At 33.7% G+C, this 13,451-nt stretch overlaps 1 protein-coding gene and 1 pseudogene across 2 annotated transcripts; both read right to left on the reverse strand.

Moving 5' to 3' along the window:
• Positions 1-3,420: 3,420 nt before the first annotated feature.
• LOC125822609 (uncharacterized) lies at positions 3,421-7,965 on the reverse strand. 2 transcript variants are annotated; one of them, XM_049502024.1, is made up of 9 exons: positions 7,840-7,965; positions 7,615-7,686; positions 7,394-7,468; positions 6,357-6,440; positions 5,759-5,828; positions 5,562-5,653; positions 4,013-4,054; positions 3,859-3,939; positions 3,421-3,764 (listed from the first exon to the last, which is right to left on the reverse strand). In XM_049502024.1, the coding sequence occupies exons 1-9, from the start codon at positions 7,864-7,866 to the stop codon at positions 3,693-3,695; spliced, it is 615 nt and encodes a 204-aa protein (XP_049357981.1). In that variant the 5' UTR covers positions 7,867-7,965; the 3' UTR covers positions 3,421-3,692. The 2 variants fall into 2 exon arrangements, with proteins under 2 accessions (XP_049357981.1, XP_049357982.1); XM_049502025.1 differs by lacking the exon at positions 7,615-7,686 and having other exon boundaries at positions 7,840-7,950.
• Positions 7,966-9,467: 1,502 nt separating this feature from the next.
• LOC125822161 (uncharacterized) lies at positions 9,468-11,006 on the reverse strand (annotated as a pseudogene).
• Between the last annotated feature and the right edge of the window lie 2,445 nt (positions 11,007-13,451).

Here is a 13,451-nt window from a genome sequence, read left to right on the forward strand (position 1 = left end):
GATACTATGAGACCAAAAGCCCACTTAGAAAATAATAGCGTAATCCTTTCATTTATTTTTCCTTTTTAGTCCTTTCAAAAACGAATATGTTTTTTTTTTAATGATAATTTTTTTCCTTTTTTTTTTTTAGTTTTTAACATGACATTTATATCAAATCAAAATACGATAAACAAATTAAAATGAAAGGAATAGTATTTATTGCTACGGAATCCCAAAAAAAAAACTCACAAAAAAGTTTCAAAGTATTTTATTTTAGTAACTAGGTAAATTACCCATGTTTCGCATGGGATTGAACCATTTTATTTAGTTTACATATGATCATTCCATAATATTCATATTTTTGATACATACACTGCATTGTCAAGAACATTTTATCTTAAGGCAAAGCGTTTCTCCGAAATCTTAAAGTGCTATATTTTTTTAATTTCTGTTTTTGTTATAAAAAAAATTACGAGTTTCTGCCTTTGCACTCGAGGGCCAATCTCCGCATAGAGAGATTTAAGTATAAGAAAGAAGTCTAAGAAAATCTCCATAGAAATAGTTGGTCAGAAGTAATTGCTAAATTCCAAAAAGTTATAAAGAACAACATCAGACGTTGAAGAAGAGGCCAAAAAGTCTCGAACAACAACACTCCCAAGTAAAGTGGACATCATGTCCATACAAGAACATAATTAACTAAAATCAAATGGAAGACCTTCAACTCCTTTCTTATGAACCTCCATCAATCTGTTTTTATTATAGTATGACGTATCATGTATATGTTAAAAATGACCCTAAAATTGTTAGTATCATAAATGTTTTTCCTCATTGTCTCAGAGTAGTCATTACTATTGCTTAGGTTTCATATCACCAGCCCCAACTTATTTGGAATTGAACCATAGTTATTGTTATGGTTATAGTATGCAGTTACAAAGAATTAATGCAATTATCAACCAAGCAGTAGTTGACATCTGAATGGAACTGTTCACAACTCGATATTCTAAACCAAAATTTTGACACATAACATATTAAAATCTCACAGCATAATTTTGTGAGCACTTGAACTCACAAATATCCACAAATAATAATAAAGACATCCTTACTTTCCTAACAATCAAGAAGGAAAAGAAATGTTGCTAAACATATTTTTCAAAAAGATAGTTTATCGGGTTGTATCCAAGTTTACAGTTCACAAATTTAATTGAAATAATCCAAAAGAAAGAGTTGTCACTTCTTTATAAAAAAAAGCAAAAAACTTTATCAAAATAAAGAGTTATCACTACAGTAAAAATGATCTTTAACGGTAATTAATAGCTTAACTGTCGCTAAATATGTATTTTCACAAGCAATTGGTACTTTCTATAAATGTCCCTAAAGTTTATAACAACATTGAATCTAATGACAATTAATTAATATTGGTAAATGTTCAAGCACTCTTCGTTAATGTGCATATTTATTGCCTATAAAAATTATTTTTGTTATAGTGTATTTTGGACATTTGTTTGTTTCAAGAAAACTTGGTCTCTTATTATACCCAAAAAGAAGAGATGAAGAAATATGACAAATTACTTAACTTGCGACAAAAGAAGTGGACTAATTGTCTCTATTCTAATATTCTAGGAAGAGTACAATGACATACGAATTGTTTGTACATAAGAAAAATCAATCAAAATAATATACTAACTGTGGCAAGCAAGAGAGCAATCTGTTTGGTTCTTTTAACAAACTTCATCATTGGTTCCGTATTAGTTATCACATATTTGTTGTTGTGTGCTATCAAATATAGCACAACCCACAAGCAATTTTCCAAAAAGTATATGAAAAAACCTCTAGAAAGGGACAAAAGAGAAGATAAATTTTCAATCATCCTCACTGAAATTTTTAACAGAGTTAAAAAAAAGTCACCAAAATAGCAATTAGAAATTGCAATAGATACATGATCACTATGACTTACAGTAAAATATTAAACTTCATGAAATATGAGGAAGAAAACTTTGAGGAATGAAACACATTTCATAAGTAGTTTAATTAATGGATTTGAATTTGACTCCCCTATAGCAAAAAAAAAAAACGTACAAATAATAGTGGCAGAAATAAAAATTTTGTTTACTAAAGAACCAAATGTAATGAATTTAACCATTTCAACAGTGTTATGAATTGTGGAATGAGAGGTGCACGAGTAGTAATGTCGCATTACAATCAAAATCAATCTTCTTTGTTTATACGAAGAAACCTGTAAAAAGGAACAAAAGAGAAGATCAATTTTCAATCATCTGTGCTGAAATTTTTAACAGAGTAAAAGAAAAGTCACCAAAATAGCAAAATTTTTTTTGTCATAATTACATGAATCACTATGACTTATAGTAAAGATTAAACTCCATGAAATAGGAGGAAGAAAACTTTGCGGAATGAAACAAACTTCATAAGAAACTTAATTAATGTATTTGAATTCGACTACCCTACAGCAAAAAAACACCTACAAATAATAGTGGTAGGAAATCCCTCTATTTATAGAAAGCAAAGGGTAGTGTGAACAAATGCTTATTGTGCCTTATCGGAAAGGTCACAACTCTTTGGAAAAGTTACAACCCTTTGGAAAGGTCAGAACATTTAATGAAAGTAACAATTTTTCATAAAAGTCGCAACTCTTCATAAAAGTCACAAGTGTTCATAGAAGTTACAAATTTTGATATAAAAGTCGTCACTCTTCATAAAAGTCACAACTTTTCATGAAAAAGGGAAGGTTAATTATGGAAATAAATAAATTAAAAGGGAATTATGGTTTGTGGTGGCGCCACATAGGCGGGATTAGGGTTCTCTTTTATATATATATATATATATATATATATATATGATTTAGAGGCTTACCTCTAGGTTTCACTCAAGGATCTCTCTTGTGGTTTATGGTATTATGTCTATCTTTTTTTCTTTTTTTTATTCTATATGATTTGACATATTTGCCCTTCTTAATATCATAGTTAGCTTCTTCAACTAATGAACATTATTAAAATGACTCATTTAACCCCATTCAATGTCAATAACATATCCCGTGTAATCTTATAAGTGAGATATGTGAAGGATAGAGTGTACACTCCTACCTTGTGAAGATAGAAGTTGTTTTTGAAAAATACTCTAATTGAGTACGATAAAATAACTTATTTAATAAATACATTAAAATAAGAAACAAAAAGGAAGTTGAAAAAAGTTTCCCTCTTTCTTTTAATTAGAAATTTTACCATATAAAAATTCGTCTATAAAAGAAAAATATTTCATTCTATAAGTGAACTAGAGTCTTTTTTCACTTTGATGGAGAATAATTTTCTTGGAGGAAATATATTTCGAAATTCAAGATTAGCAGACACTGAAAACAATTTCATCAGGAAAACTTTTGCGATACCGAACACAAGCTTACATTCCGTACAAAGAGAAGCATCTCTCATAAAAAATGTTTTCTTGTGCAGAATATTTACCTTATTGAATCAATTTCCAAGTTGTATGAGTATCAAATCGTTCTTGATCACGATGTTTACATCAAATCAAATAATTCAACAGTGATATTTGAAAGAAGAGTGTCTTTCAGCTATTTCCTTTCGGCATGTTTCAAATGTTCACTTCAGAAAGACAAGTTTATAAACTCAAAAATCTAGTGAGAGTAATCAACTACATTTCAGGAGAGGTTAATGAAAGGATATTCATTTGTGGAATTCCAGCAGCTAGAGTGTTTCTTCGATAAGTTTTTCAGTGAGACTTCTTGGGAGTCCCATGACACTGTCAGCAGTTCCAATCTGCAAAGTATTGGGAAGTAACAGTATAAAGAACAGGTCAGTAATCGGCAGTTCCAAGCTGCAAAGAGAAAGGGAGAGAGAGAGAGAGACGAACCAGAGTGTCAACGAAGGGCAACGTCAATGGATGCTCAAGCATTAAGCCACCAGCAACATTAAGTATTATTCCCTCCTCAATCTATACAATTGCACTAATAGTTAATGTTGCAGGTAAAGAACATCCCCTATTTAAGGACACTGTCAAAATTTACCAGGCTGTCAATGATCTCATCAGGTATGTCATGGAAATATACCTGCAATTAGGCAGAAGAACAGTATACTCCCATGTTAAACAATCACAGTTCTGTAATTGTGTAATACTCCATATTACACAATTGCACTAATAGTTAAGTCAGCAAGAAGGTTTCCGAGAAAAATCATGTTGCACCACACCTTCAAGAAAGAGCAAATTCATAACAGTAACAAAAGGAGGGCTTGTAGAAGATCAAACTAGCTAACTAATAAGCCGAGAGCTGTGAGGCGATTGTATTGGTGTTCCAATAAGCAGATAAAAAAGGGAAGCATTCTAGACATCCTTACAAACTGGAAAGGTCAAGTCTTGGGGAACGAATTCATGGGTGGAGACTGGAGAGAGCAATGTTGATGGGCTGTAATAAACCAGATTCCATCTACATTCACCCTCTATCTGCCCTTCACATAAAGCTGTAATACACCAGTTTTCATCAACATTCACTCTTTCCTGCCTTCATAGTCTGAAACAAAAGATTTCTGCACTCCTAGTTTGACAGTGGTTGAGCAGTACAACTGTAACAACAACCATTCTGATCATACTTGACAGCATTAAGATGGTTCAAAGATCCTGATGGTGAGGTGATAGCAGATACAATTCTCTATGCCAAGGCCTAGCAGAGATGAAAATTTAGAAACCTAGGCAATTTTCAAAAGGTACTACCTTATTAGAGGCCTGGGATTGTAAATGCTCATGCGTGCTAAATAGAAATCAATCTATTCATAGTCTCTCTCCATTATTGACTCAACTTGTGCCTGTCTGTTTATATAGGTAGATAAGTCAAGGTTTAGGTCTCTTTCCACTCATAGACTGATGTACGAGCTCCTACTCAACATACAGTTTCCAGCTGGGAAAACTGCTATTTGAACTAGCTATAAGCCTACAATAGTCACATCAATTACTGGTAATTTGCAGGCTCCAATATTATACCAGAGACCCAGTAATTCATGTATTCTAATGATCCCAACATTCAAAGACCTAGCAGTAAATTTCAAGGATGAAATTGATGTCACAATTCACAAAATAGAAACTGCAAAGGAATTGCTCCGCAAGAACTCCACTTGTAAACTATGGTTGTTTATATTGGCATAAGGGAACTTGGTAAAATCAGGCAATTGATATCTTCCTTGCTGCAGTCTAGTTTATCAAAGAATGTACGGTCTCTTTATTTAAAGTCTCATGCACGGTGGATATAACTACAAAATAATCCTTCTAGTTTCTAGAAAAAAAATCATTTGTACGGATGGGGATCAAATAAACTCAAAGTCACAGGCTGGGATAAGCATATACTTATTCAAATATCTATAATTAGATACCTGACATATCTTCGAAATGTCACATCACCTTAATCCTCACTACCACATCACATACACTTATGCATCAGATGCAGTTAAGCCTATGTCACCATTGGAACATATCAACTTAAGCAAGAATGTACGATATAAATGCATAGTTGTATTTCAATAGTCTCCAGCATGTAGGAATTACTTCACATGGAGTAAAAGATATACCTCTGACCTTTCCCAAGCTCCTTTTCTTATACCCTTTGTAAGGTTGGTCACAACGACAGATCCTACAACCGTGGCTTGACCACCAGAATAACCTGCAATTCATAATAACAAGAACAGTAATATTGGTAGAAAATAAAAAGAATAACCTGCTTAGCTGAGATACTGGAGGGAACTGCAGACCGCAAATACAAACATACATTTGATGAACTGACGCGCTTCTTCCTTACTTGATGGCTTTTCTCTAATAATTCCATCGTACACAGCCACCTTGATACCAATAGATGTAGGTAAGATATAGCCAAGAAGATCTATTCTTCATCCAAGAGAAAAATCATTAGAAGGCTCAAGTATTCTAATTTTTGCAATATGCTATTTAACAGTGATATTAAATTAAGATTGTCAAATCATGGAGCAGGAACATCAAATTTCAAATGAATCCAGAGAGCAAAATAAAAGACTAGAAATGAGCTAACGACACAATAAGTGTCAATCTAAAATGTCAATACAAGGTAGGCCAGCTGCTTGCATAAAAGAACTAACATCAAGCTAATTCCAACACTTTATCAGACTTCTCTATGCAAAGTTACTAGCTAAAATTTTGTACTGCTGTTTTTTAGTTATTGCTAAGTGTGCCTGTATCACCAACTAGTTTTGCAATAAATGATAAACAAAGCATTAAATGGTTTCTGATAAGCTCTCAATTCAATCAGAGAAATAACTGTGAATATGGGCTTAGTATTAAACTAAACAAGGCTATAACACTTGAAATATTCTAACGGGGAGAAGTAAACATACTGTATCTGCAGTAATTAACAGAGTGGAATGGGTATTTTCCTCCAAATGATCAGTTGTTTTGAGCCTTGACATGATAGCATCTGCCTAAGAAGAACAGAACCAGTAAGTAAACATAAGATTTGCTCTTAAAGCACTGGAACATGATATCACTGTATTACATGTTACTCCCTCCGTCTTAATTTATACGGCACAACTAGAGTGTCATGGGAATGGAAGGAAACCAAGTGAGTTGATTATAGTGAGACAAACTATTCAGGATCAGTCCATTATCAGCAGAAGAGAAGTACCCATTTATAGATAGTCCATAACCATCAAATGGAAATTTCATAACATAAATCACTGATGGGCAGAATGATTGAAAGTTAGTTGGGACACAAAAGATGCCAAGGGAACGCTGAATAATAAATCTCATCCAATCACAAGAATCTTGGATTTTGACCTTCTTATTGATATCATGTTCTACACAATTATCAACAGAACTCCTCAGATAACTGCACTAAAATTACTCCTGGCCTTTATACTTTTATAGGGTGATTTGTGTTACTTAGAAGAATAACATCCTGCCAGATACACTACAAAGATCTTTGTTTCATGTTACTTGGATAAAATAAATTTGATTGAAGTTTCAAACCTAATTCTAGCAATACTGGTTTTGGCGAACTTCTACCAATTACGTAGTGAAATTAATTCTGAAGACAAGAAAAATGTCATCAGGAAGACAGCAGATAACAAGCATTTTTCCTAGACTCAAATGCAAGAGTTGAAAGCCGTCAATACATTATTTTCTTGGAAAAGGATTTCCTAGAAAACATTTTCTCAGAAAACAAGCGGATTTCTTACTTATTTTCTAGTTTGGTAAGTAATCAAAACTATGGGGTTAATATGGGGGTGTGGTGGGAGGAGACAATAAACTTGAAATGTCAGTTTTGAAATTTGTTCCCTTTGAAAGTCGTTTTTTCTAGAAAAGATGTCATATATGAGAATATTTTCTCGTTCTCCGTACCAAACACACCCGTAATGGAGAAGAGGTAGTATACCTTTGCCTCTGCTAGAGCTACCACTAATTCCTCTGCATTATCCTTCCTAATCCTCTTTTCATCAATGTCAGCACCCTACTCCACAAAACAATTTAAATATAAGTCGAAATCGACTCTTAAAAGAAAACTAAGAGTCTTAAGACCAGGTCCAAAACCTAACCTGACCAGAAAAAGCGAGTTTTAGCAAAATACAGAATCTTTTAAAACAAAATTGAACGTACCATAACTGTAAATTCATAACCCATGTCCGCTAGAATTTTGCGACGTGCCATTGAGGACGAACCCAAGATTATCTTTAAACATATGGAACCATTAGTAATTTACAGTATATTAAAGAATGTAGAAAAGAAAACATTAACTTTCAAGAAGAGAGCATTGTGGGTTAATCCTCAAAAGAAAGATTTGAGATAAACGAGTACAGTTCATCAGTGGGTGAAAAAGCAAACCTTGAACGACAAGTTCTTCGGAGCCATTTGTTTGGCGCTCTCTTTCTCACCTCTTCTTGAAAGGGCAACGGTTAGCTTTGGAGATAAGCAACCGAAGATTTTATTAAGGGTAAGAAAACGAGTGGTTTTTATAAGGCGAATAAAAGAAAATGATTGGCCGGAACGGCTAAAAGCAATTTATTTGTATATTTTTCTTTTTAATCTATTTTAAAATTATATATTTATTTTTTTTAAAAGAATTTTTTTAAATCATACTGCATGTTTAAAATCATAAAATTAAAATATATTTTGACACTTAATATTAATATATTTTAATTTTAAATTATAATTTTTTTTTAACTCTGTATTAAATGAAAATAGAACAAATAAATTGAAATTAAAGGGAATAATTCCTTTTGAGAAGGTTGGTGTATTGTAATATAAAACCTTGCATTTTAGTTTGTTCTTCGATTTAAGTTTTCTGAATATAATAATGCGTACTTGAAATTGCTTTTGACATAAAATGTTTTGGGCATTTTTTTTTTGGAAAAGTTAGTGTTTTTGGGTTTTCAAAAATTTGGTCAAACATACTATAATTCTAGTTAAAAATAATTTGGAAGCGGACTTTATGATGTTTCGTTTCCTCGGAAGATATCATTTGCAATACGGCCTAACCCAGCAGTATGAATGGTATACTACAATGAATGCCAACATTTTTACCCCACCACATTTTAGATGACCCCATTGATTAATATATAAATTTTTCACCTTGCGATTATTATTTAATTGTCACGCATGACCAAAAAAAAAAAGTGGAAGTGAAGATCGATATCTAAGTCATATTCAAGAAAAGAATCAAATATGTTGAATTCATAATCCAGTGAGATGGGAAAATTGATAATGATATTTCTCATATCAGAGTGAAGTGGTTGAAATGGAGGTTCACATTCAAGATACTGTGCAATAAGAATGTGTCGTCAAGACTTAGAAAGTAAATTTTATAAAGTAATGATCAGATCGATATTATTATATGAAGCAAAGTTTGCCAATTAAAAACACCCACATTCAAAAGACAAATGTAGTCAAAATGAGGATGATCAAATAGATATGTTGGGAAACTAGAAGAGATATGATTAGAAATAAAATAATACGAGACAAGGTGGGAGTTACCCACATGAAGACAAAAGAATGAGATGATACAGGCACATGAAGAGGAGGTAAATGGATGTGCCGGTAAAAAAGTAGGAGAGATCGGTTATAATAGGAGTTTACGAAAGGTAGACCAAAAAAGTATAGGAGGAAGAGGATTAGATAAGACACATGCATAACTTCAGCTTACTGAAGACATATCCCAGATAGAATGCGATATAGATCGAAAATTAATTAAAAAGATTAGTAGCTACTTGAGTGTTGTCGCACTTTATATAAGAGAGACAGGAAATAGCTCTTCTACACTTCTCCTTATCAATTGTACTATTATTTGTCATATTGTCGTATTATCATGCCTCAAATTCTTTTCTTCTTTCGAGTAGATAGTCTACCTCACAAAAGTTAAAAAAGAAAAAAATTACATACATCCTACACTTTTCAAATGGTATTACACTAATTATGTTGACTATATGCGATAAGTGACTCAAAATTTCACGCACTTCCACTAAAAATTATAATTATTGGCATATGTCCGCTGTTCAAACAAGAGACTAATTAAAATTAGTCAATTTTTGTGGCAGAATAAGATGAGAAAGTATTTATAAAGAAAAGATTTGACAATGCACAAATTTCACAATACACTGTATAATTATTGTAGACTTTCTGCACTTGCTTAGCTTGCAGATGATGCAACAGTCACTGGCCAGGCATGACCTTTGCTTTAGAGTATCCATCATCATTAGTATGAGATGTCACCTCGTCAAACCCCAAAATTTAGCAGTCTTGACATCTTCTTGAGCCATCAATTTGGAAAATTCTTCATGATCGTAATTCAATGTGGCTTTCCCCCCAAACTCACTTGGAAGATTCTCAGTATCGAAAAAAGTCTTCATCAACTCCACGCTATCTTTGTTATTCGGATACACAAACTTGATCTTCTCAAATGTTTTCGAATCAATAAAATATTTCACTACCTACACAAGAATGATTGAACAAATTGTTATCGACCAAGTTCAAAAAAGGATCCTCCGGTAGGAAAGAACCTTACCTTCCAAAATGCCTCGAATAATCTAGGTGGACTATAAAGAACAACTATTGCAAGCCTCTCTGGATAGTGATTCTGCAAAATGTAGATAATATCTCTTGCAGTTTTAATGGGAATGTTGGTGTTTAATGACCATCCATTGAAGTCTATCAACCAAGACATTTGTTCTTGGCCTTCTGGCAGGTTAAGGATAGCATTCTCCATCAGATAGACTAGCTGACGAATATTACCTTCCGGAGATGATGTGTTCTGTCAATTGTCATCCATGAAACAGAACAGTTTGGATACTGTGTTAACCTGATGTATATGGATTGGATTTTAATTCGAAAGGGAATATATCATGACTAACCTGTTTCCCAGGCCTCATTATAAGTACAGTCCTGCCTAGTCGGTCACGAAAATTGGCCTTAAAAACCTTGCCAGTTTCACTTTCATGTGCCACTTCATGCTGTGATATATTGCGAGATCATAGATTTAGAATCATCGAGCTTCCAACATTATACCAACTAACATATATAGATATATAAAGTTGCTCTAGTAACATTTGTGCAGACCAACTGTGATCTCTAAGCTGCAGTATGATTTGCCCTAATGATAAATCAACATTATGATGTGTTTATTCTACAACGAAGATGGAAAGTATTGACTTGCTTGAATTAGAAAACACTTTCATAGTTTTTATGCAAATACATCATTATCCCAATTCTTTTAGATGGATAATTCTGACCTTGCATAGTTCAGATGACAAAGTTGAGAGTACAAAGTGTGTGAGAATATAGATGGAAAAGGTCAAAGAACAATCACCCAACGAATTTCTTCAGGCTTGTAGTTGGATCTCCACTTGAGAGTCTCTTCGAGCATTTTCTTTGCCTTGTCAAGGTTCCAATTTCGAGCTTCTAAGTATCGCCTCAGACACACATCAGTACAGAGCTTTAAGCTTCTCCCAGATAGAGGTCCAAGAGCCACTCTTAACTCGCTAACCTGGTTTGCCATAGAAAATTAGGCCCCGTTCTATAGTTTTAACTACCAGTTATTGCTGAGTTCAATAGTCCTGACAATTCAGTTTGAGTAGAGAACATTTTCCCAGTGGTCAATCTAGTTATTATTAAACATCAAATGGATTTTTTAGGGATAATTGAGGCAGTTACTTAGTCAGCGTGGATTTGATGAAGCAAACCAGACTACATATTTTGTGAGAATAAAACTTGATCAAACTCTGTTACCTTTGCATCGCGGCTTGCAGAATCATCAGCCTGATTCGTGTGAGACGACTTTCTCCGGAACATGGTTCCTGTTGATTGAGAAAATGGTGCTAATAATTATATATATATATATGTAACTCTGCTTCATCACTAAGACAAACACACATCGTAAATTTAGGGATTCCGGTAAGATAAGCTGGATTAGGGCAATTATGAAAAAGTAGATCAAAAAAAAGGAAAAGAGATGAGAATGACTTTAAGAATGAAATGGTTACCTTTCTTGGAACGGAATTAGGAAGATGGCAGAAAGATTTGGACTTGAAAGCTATCTCTCTACATGAACACAATAGCAATTGATTCTTGTAGAAAAATAGAAAATGTAGACAACACCACTCGAAGTTGTAGAGAAATCACGCAAAGTAGGTGATCATTCACTTTAACAGTTGAAAAGAGGGAACAGACGGAAAATGGAATTTTCACACGCTTGTAGTCTTCTTTTTTGGACACTGTAATGTAATAATACCCAACTATGTTACTATTCAAAGCAAATATGTACAAATTTGGTTGATACATAACAAACACACTGACGGTAATAACAAACTGCTGACCAACAACTTGGAGTATTCAACAAAATTCAATTATTTTTTCTATTACCTGCCTTGTAGGGTTGGTTCAAATAGCTCCCCATGCTATTGGTAGCATTTAAAGACTTCCAGATTTAGGCAATGAATTACCAATTCTTAGGGGTTTCAAGTGATTGGTGTAAGATTTCCCCTCTTCTCCTTCAACTACAGTCGAAATATTATGGTGTTTCATTCGTTAGTCAACACAAGACCATAACCCAGGTAACTCCAAAGAAGTTCCTCTTTAAAGAAACAATACAGCCACGGATCAACATAAAATTATTGTGCCAATGTCAATAAAAGATAACTAACACAATAATGCTGTCAATTAAGACGAATCCTTATTAGTATATCATCTGCCGAAGACTACAAATCAAGTTTTAATACACGGACACTAGAAGAACAAACAAGTTTGTTCCGGCTTATACGCAGAAAATACACGAAGCTTGCACTAACATATGAGATTTTAAATTTACAATTGGCAAGTAACACCTTTATAGAAATGATACATGGTTACCCGTACTCCTTTGACTTCCCTTTAAGCTATTGTTGATCACCTCTAGTATTTCAAAATTTCTGAACACAACAAGGTCCCGAATAAACGCCTCATCCACTCCCTGAATGGCCGATGATCTTTCTCCTCTCTACAATCTTTACACAATCTAGTAGTCATTGTTGGATAGGCACTTACAATTGGTAGTACTACTACTGTATGGCCTTGAGTCTTTGATGGTAGATCAATGATCTGTTCGTACTTCTCCAGATCGACTGTCTTCCCATCCATCTTTGTAGAGGAGGAAAGTACAAAATACTGCGTTATACTAGGTCAATATCTCCTTCACAAGTCAACATCTCAGCAAGCAGTTCCACAATCTTCCACAAAGGTTCCTTAGATGTTGGCTCTCATAATTATCTGTTGAATTTCGGCAACTACATTACATGGCAGGCCTACCTGGAAGTGTTTTCTCATTACCTTGTGTTGGCGACTTGGAGCTGTCCATCTCAGCTACTGAAATAATTTCTGTGATAACCAGAGTGCCTTGCTCGGAAGTACATGAGATTCTGTTTTCATAAACTCACAACTTATTGAACTGAATTGCCATTTTGTTTGGAGTACCCTTATCTCTCAATTTAATTGATTGTCACCATTTACCACGTTAATACTAATACTATATAGGAATAGGGTATACACAGACCATCTCGAGAAGTCATTTTGGTCTTTCTGGTAAATATTCTATCAGACTCCTCAAGTTGGGATTCTCCCCGATAATTCCAAAGATTTTGCTTTTGATTATCTGATTCAACATGTCATATTGGCTGAAAAGTTCATACAGAACATTCACAAATTTGACCAAACGGGAAGAAGAGAACTAGATAAATGGTAACAGAAGCAAAAGCATTCACCTCGGAAGACTACAAAGGATTTCTGCATTCAAAATTTTAAGCTTCAAGAATCAAAACATTTACATACTCTGCCAAAACTCAAATTACATAAATAAAAAGTTAAGAAGTGCATACGGAACATACTTGGAAATGTGAGAGCACTTCATATCATAGAATAGAAAGACACCTAGATGTCTCACAACTGGATACTTACAAATTTAACCAAAAAAA

This window comes from Solanum verrucosum, unplaced genomic scaffold (assembly GCF_900185275.1).
Source record: "Solanum verrucosum unplaced genomic scaffold, falcon-dt-bn FXZP01000103.1, whole genome shotgun sequence".
Classification (NCBI taxonomy): domain Eukaryota; kingdom Viridiplantae; phylum Streptophyta; class Magnoliopsida; order Solanales; family Solanaceae; genus Solanum; species Solanum verrucosum.